The 5,711-nt window shown below is 50.2% G+C and overlaps 1 protein-coding gene across 1 annotated transcript in view; it reads left to right on the plus strand.

The window, feature by feature from the left end:
- The window catches only part of DENND6B (DENN domain containing 6B), a gene marked incomplete at its 5' end in the record, with an annotated part of 35,522 nt that overhangs the window by 8,862 nt on the left and 20,949 nt on the right, over nucleotides 1–5,711 (plus strand). The window contains 4 exons of the mRNA XM_019509709.1: nucleotides 59–139; nucleotides 2,239–2,344; nucleotides 3,671–3,750; nucleotides 4,682–4,744. Of these exons, the coding sequence (XP_019365254.1) occupies nucleotides 59–139; nucleotides 2,239–2,344; nucleotides 3,671–3,750; nucleotides 4,682–4,744 (330 nt within the window). The remainder of the gene's footprint in view (nucleotides 1–58; nucleotides 140–2,238; nucleotides 2,345–3,670; nucleotides 3,751–4,681; nucleotides 4,745–5,711) is intronic.

Below are 5,711 nucleotides of genomic sequence, written 5' to 3' on the forward strand. Positions count from 1 at the left end.
CTGGCAAGGGGGGTGATTGGATCCTTGATCATGGTATTGTTGGCCTCTCTCTTTGCAGCGAGAGACAGCTCATTACTTTGGCTACGTGTACTTCAGGCAAGTCAAGGACAGCTCAATGAAGAGAGGTTATTTTCAGAAGGTGAGTATTGAAACCAGATAGTGTGCTGCTTTAAAGCAGCATGTAGTTGTAAAAGAGGCATCTGTCTATAAAAAAGACATCTGCATTCTCACCAGTCCCTACATGACACGAGAAATATTCCCATAGGAAACTCTAAGGGTCCCAGGGAGAAAAATTGCAACAGCTGGAATATGTAGAAAATGCAGGCCCAAACAAAACTGGAAGGGGTTGCCAGGCAGATGAATTGCATGACTGATGGCTGGCAGCCTGCTGCCATAAGTTTGGACACCTCCTTTTCTCACGTACTCCAGCTTCAGGGGCAGTCAGAGGGACTTGTATAGTAGCACCCACAGCATGCTGAGCCCTATCCGAACAGAGAGGAAGGTGCAGTCAGTGGGGGGGAGGGCACATGCCCACCCCAGATTTGTGCACCCACAGCAGGCATGGGGCTGCAGCCTGGCTGGACTAGCACAGGCAGGAGCTGCCTCTGCAACCTAGCAGGTGGGACTTGGTGCAGGAAGGCAGAGCAGGGCAGTGGGACTCATTGCTGCTATTGCAACCTCCGCACCAGCCATGCATGAGGAGTAACAGGAGGTCGAGGAGGCTGGGTGGCAGGCAGTGTCACTTGTGCGCCCCCGTCCCCCTGACGTTGCCTATGCTCCCGGCTCCTCTCCCCAAGCCCCATAGACTTACCTGTGGGGAGCTGCTCTCCTGGCTGCCATGTGCATGTGTGTGCATGCACATGCATATGGCACCCGCTGCCCAATCACCTTCCTCTTGCTCCCCCCAGCCCCAAGCAGCCTGGAATTCTGCCAGCCTATAAGGGGAAACTTGTCATTTCCCATCTTTTTCTTCTTTAAAAGAGAATACATATTTAAAGTTTGTTTGTGACCCTTTCATATATTCTTGTGACCCACTTTTGGGTTGCGACCCACGCATTGAGAATGATGCTGTAAAATCCTGAAACTGCAGGCCTTGTAATAGGTCAACCTGAGAACGTGACAGACATGGGGAGGCTGTTTTGTGCTCTTGCTCCCCTTGTGCTCTTCTCTGCTCACCCCCAGAGTATCTTCCAAAGAGCACTCCTAATGCACAAATCAGTCTCTTTACAACCAGATCAGATACCAAGGAAAAGAGCACTTAAGGTCTGGAGGACGATGGAAGACCAGACCTTTTTGGGGGTTTGTGAAGAACAGATTTTGCCAGGCTAATCTGCTTTTGTTTTTTCTGGCTAGAATAAGTGGGGAAACACGAAGGGGTTGAGTGTGATTGACAGTCATGCTTGGATCAGTAAAATAGAAGCATGCTGGAAAAGGTGCCAGTATGTACTCTAAGGCTCTGTCCTGGCTCTTTGTAACATCTTCATCAATAATTTGAAAAGGAGGGCGAGCCGCTCCCTTTTGAAATCCTGGGAGTGGGGGGGCGGGGGTGGTACTGAACTGGAAAGAGATGTACACATTGACAGAGAGAGTGTAAAGGGAAGATGGGAATGTAGGCAGCAAAAGCAAAATGAAGCCAACTTGGAAAACTGGCCTGTTATCTCTCCTCTTTCTGTTCCCTTGTAACCTTCCCTGTACCACCTCCCTACTTGGTCCCTGACTTGTTGACCCACTGGCCTGCTCCTATGCACCTGCTCTCCAGCTCTTCTAGGTCTCCTCCTTGCTCAGGGAGCTCCCTGTGTGGTTGCGCTAGTACCTTTGGACCTCTTGTGGCGGTTCCTTGTCATCTTTCTGCTGGCTGATTTAGTTTTTTTTTTTTTTTTTTTGGCTGGGCTACAGGGTTATTTCTTGTGCTTGCAGTGGCCTCTAGTGGAAGCTTGCAGCTGGAGTCTTTCATTTTTACAGCAGCTTCTGCAGGTATCCAGACTCTTCTGTGAGCCTGGGCAGCCCAGCGGTAGACCCTTGTAAGGGCAGTAGCAAGACTGTTCCTTCTTTACTGTAAATAGTTTATATAAGGTCCTGTAAGGAAAGGTGCATGTGGGGTTCAAGTAAATGCAACCTTTGGCTTCAGGGCAAACTTGCACTGTAGCCTTTGCGTAGACAGAATCTGGGCACCTCTTGTGTGTACAGCATCATCGGTGGTGATGGTGCTGCCCTGACTCATAAATGTGCCTGTTACAGTCTCTAGTGCTGGTGTCGCGCCTGCCCTACGTGAACCTGTTCCAGTCGCTGCTGCAGCTGATTGCTCCGGAGTACTTCGACAAGCTGGAGCCGTGCTTGGAGGCAGGTGAGGTGGCTGGGCAGGAGCAAGCGTTTGCATGTCTAAGTGCGTTAAGGGTTTTTATATGGAGGTAGCTGAAAGACGCTCTTTGTCCAGGCTGTTTTGCCAAACCAGTCCCAGCTTCCCTTCTGCATCCATCTATTTGTCAGATCTGTTTCAGTTCATGCCCAAGTCCAGTCTCAGTTTCCCTTCTCTCACCCCTCCTCCTCAGGTTTCTCTCCTTAGCCAGATTCAAAAAAGGGATTGGACACATGCTTAAAGGAAAGGGGCATCAGGAGATCTGGAGCATGGGAGTGAGGGGCATGGCCTCTGCATCAGACCTGCCTGGACCTTCAGTACTGGACGCTGCAAGGGAGAGAGGAACAGGGGAAAACCCTGCTTGGACCCAGTCACTCTCCCTTTCAGCCTCTGCTCTCTGCTGCTGTATGACACAGGAGACTGGGTAAGATGGACCTATGGTCTGACCCAGTCAATGGCAATTCTTAGTCCTCTTTGCATTTGAATCAGGGAGCTCTCTCCTCCTGCCTGACCCAGTGCTGAGGGGAGCATTGGGAGCACATTCAGTTCTCAGTTCCAGTGCCTGGGCCTGATCCAACCCACACCAGAGCTGCAGGGGTAGTACAATGGGCACAGTCTTTCATTTGGCTTTACAGCGCTAACAAACCTCTACCGGACATGGGTAAATGACAAGTGTAATCACAACTCGCACAAGTGCAGTGGGGTGTTGGAGTGGTGGGTTTATGTAAACAGCTGGATGCCCACCTCTGCTTCACAAGTTTCTCTCTAAAAACTTTCCAGTCCCTTCTACATGCACTGCAGTCATGTTTGTAATGAAAGGAGGCCAGGACTTCTACTTCTTTAACATGGGCAAAACTAGGTGTTATTTTAGAAACAGGTGGAACATTTGGGCTGAAATTTCCCCAAAGCAAAAAGAATTCAGCCTGAAGGTTTGAAGAAGTTATCAAAACTGGAGGAAAAGAGGATTTATAATGGGCAGTGTGCGGCAGCTGTAGTCAGTGGTGCCATCAGCCTCAGCTGAGATCTCTTTCTGAAAAGGAATGAGCGTGGGTGCTTTGTTGCTACCGGTGGCTTTATTCTCTGCTTGCCAACTGGATAGTCTTGATTCACTGCCAGTGCAGCTCAGCTGATTGGAGTGATAACTGCAATAGATAGACTCCAGTGTTACTGCTCTGATCTAATCTTGGTCTAAGCAGAGTCACATGTGCTGAGAGGTAGCAAAAACTAGCTAGCGTCCTGCCACAGGTCAGCAGGGGCTCGTGGGGACTGGAGTTGGCCTTTGGATTAACCCCTTCTTTGCTTGTATTTTTGCAGTGTGCAATGAAATTGATCAGTGGCCTGGGCCAGCGCCAGGACAGACTTTGAACCTTCCAGTCATGGGAGTGGTCATTCAGGTGCTTACTGCTACTTCTGCACTGAAATCCCCAAGCCCCAGCACCAAGGCAGGATGGGAAGGTCTTCTGCATGTTTTATGCTACTGGGTGGGGATGCTGCTGCTGGCTCAGAGTTTTTTCCTTTAGCCTGATCATAGAATCATAGAAAATGAGGGTTGGAAGGGACCTCAGAAGGTCACATCTAGTTCAACCTGCTGCTTAAAGCAGGACCAGCCCCAACTACATCCCAGACAAGGCTTTGCCTAGCCAGATCTTCAAAACCTCCAAGGATGGAGATTCCCCAACCTCTCTGGGTAACCTGTTCTAATGCTTTACTACCCTTTGAGTGAGAGAGCTTTTCCTCATAGCCAACTTAAACTTCCCTTCCTGAAACTGGAGCCCATTGCTCCTTGTTCTGTCATCTGCCACCACCGAGAACAGCCCAGCTCCATCTTCTTTGCAACCCCTCTGCAGGGAGTTGAAGGCTTCTGTCAAATTCCAGCACAGTCTTCCCTTCTGCAGACTCAGTAAGCCCAGTTCTCTCAGCCTCACAAGTCCTGTCCCCCAGCCCGCAACCCTTTTCATTGTGCTCCACTGGACTCCCTCCAGTGTGTCCACATCCTTTCTGTAGCGAGGGGCCCACAACTGGACACAAGACTCCAGATGTGGCTTCCCCAGTGCTGAATAGAGGGGAAGAATCACTTCCCTCCATCTGCTGGCATCGCTTCTACCAGTGCAGCCCAGGATGCCATTAGCCTTCTTGGCAACAAAAGCCACACTGTTTCCTATTCAGTTTGTTGTCCACTCATAGATTTGTTGTACAAACGTAGATTTGTTCCATGAGCAACTTGCTTGTCTCTTACAGGGGCAGATGTCAGGGAAGGTAGTGTGTGCATGCCTGCCAGCTCAGCTTGTCTCCCCCAAATAACTTCTCTTTCTAAATGTAATCCAGGTGAGAATCCCATCTCGGGTGGATAAACCTGGATCGAGCCCTGTGAAGCAGTTCAATCAGGAGGTAAGATGAAAGAAAGAGTGTGTTTAAGTGAGAGAGATCCTGGAGCTTGTCCAATGCCCTGGCTGGACTGGTAGCTTCCTCTCCATTCCCCTCAAGTTAGTTCATTCACCAAACTCTTCAGGCTCCCACCTAGCTACACTGACACTGACTCCTGGCTGGGTACAGAAATCCCTGAGGTTGTCTCTACAGCGGCTCTCGGGAGAGGCAAAGTAAGTCAGCTGGAGGGGTGGAAACAGCACGTGTAAGTTAAATCATGTTAAATCCCCTGTATGAAGGTTGCCATATGGGAGACCCTTGTGTTGAACTACATCCTGTTCAACACAGACCACAGAGTACTTCCACACGGGGACCTCAGCACAGAGTGTCAGTCCACTGTAACCGGTGTGCTGTCCTGTCTGCCTCTTCTCTCCTGAGAGTTCCCAAGTCAGCTGGCCCCCAAGTTGATGCTGCCCCGGTTTCATGGCTCACTTTTTAGATCACTGATCTTGTTCACCCCTTCCCTTTATTTCCTTCTGGGACCAGACTTGATGATCGTATAGGTCCCTTCTGGTCCTTCTTTCTGTGACTGATTATGATTCTCATGCATTCTGGACTGTTGGCATCCACCCGGTTCCCTTACCTCTTTCCCATGTTCCAGTGGAAGCTCCAGGGAATAAAGCTTCTTTGGGAAGTCCACAGAGCTTGTGAGGCAGGGCTTTTGGCTGGCTTCTGAGTGGGAAATTCTGTGTGTGACCTTGGCTGGCTGAGTGGTTTGCCCCGGTGCTGGCCTCTGCAGGCATTCATAGTTTCTAGGGTCAGAAGAGACCTGAGCAGATCATCTAGTCCGACCCCCTTCCATGGCAGGAAAGAGTACTGGGGTCAAACGACCCCAGCAAGGTGTTCATCTAACCTCCTCTTAAAAACCCCCAGGGTAGGAGCCTGCACCACCTCTCTTGGAAGTTGGTTCCAGACCCTAGCCGCCCTGACC

Source organism: Gavialis gangeticus, unplaced genomic scaffold (assembly GCF_001723915.1).
Source record: "Gavialis gangeticus isolate Ggan-Ray unplaced genomic scaffold, GavGan_comp1, whole genome shotgun sequence".
NCBI classification, from domain to species: Eukaryota; Metazoa; Chordata; order Crocodylia; family Gavialidae; genus Gavialis; species Gavialis gangeticus.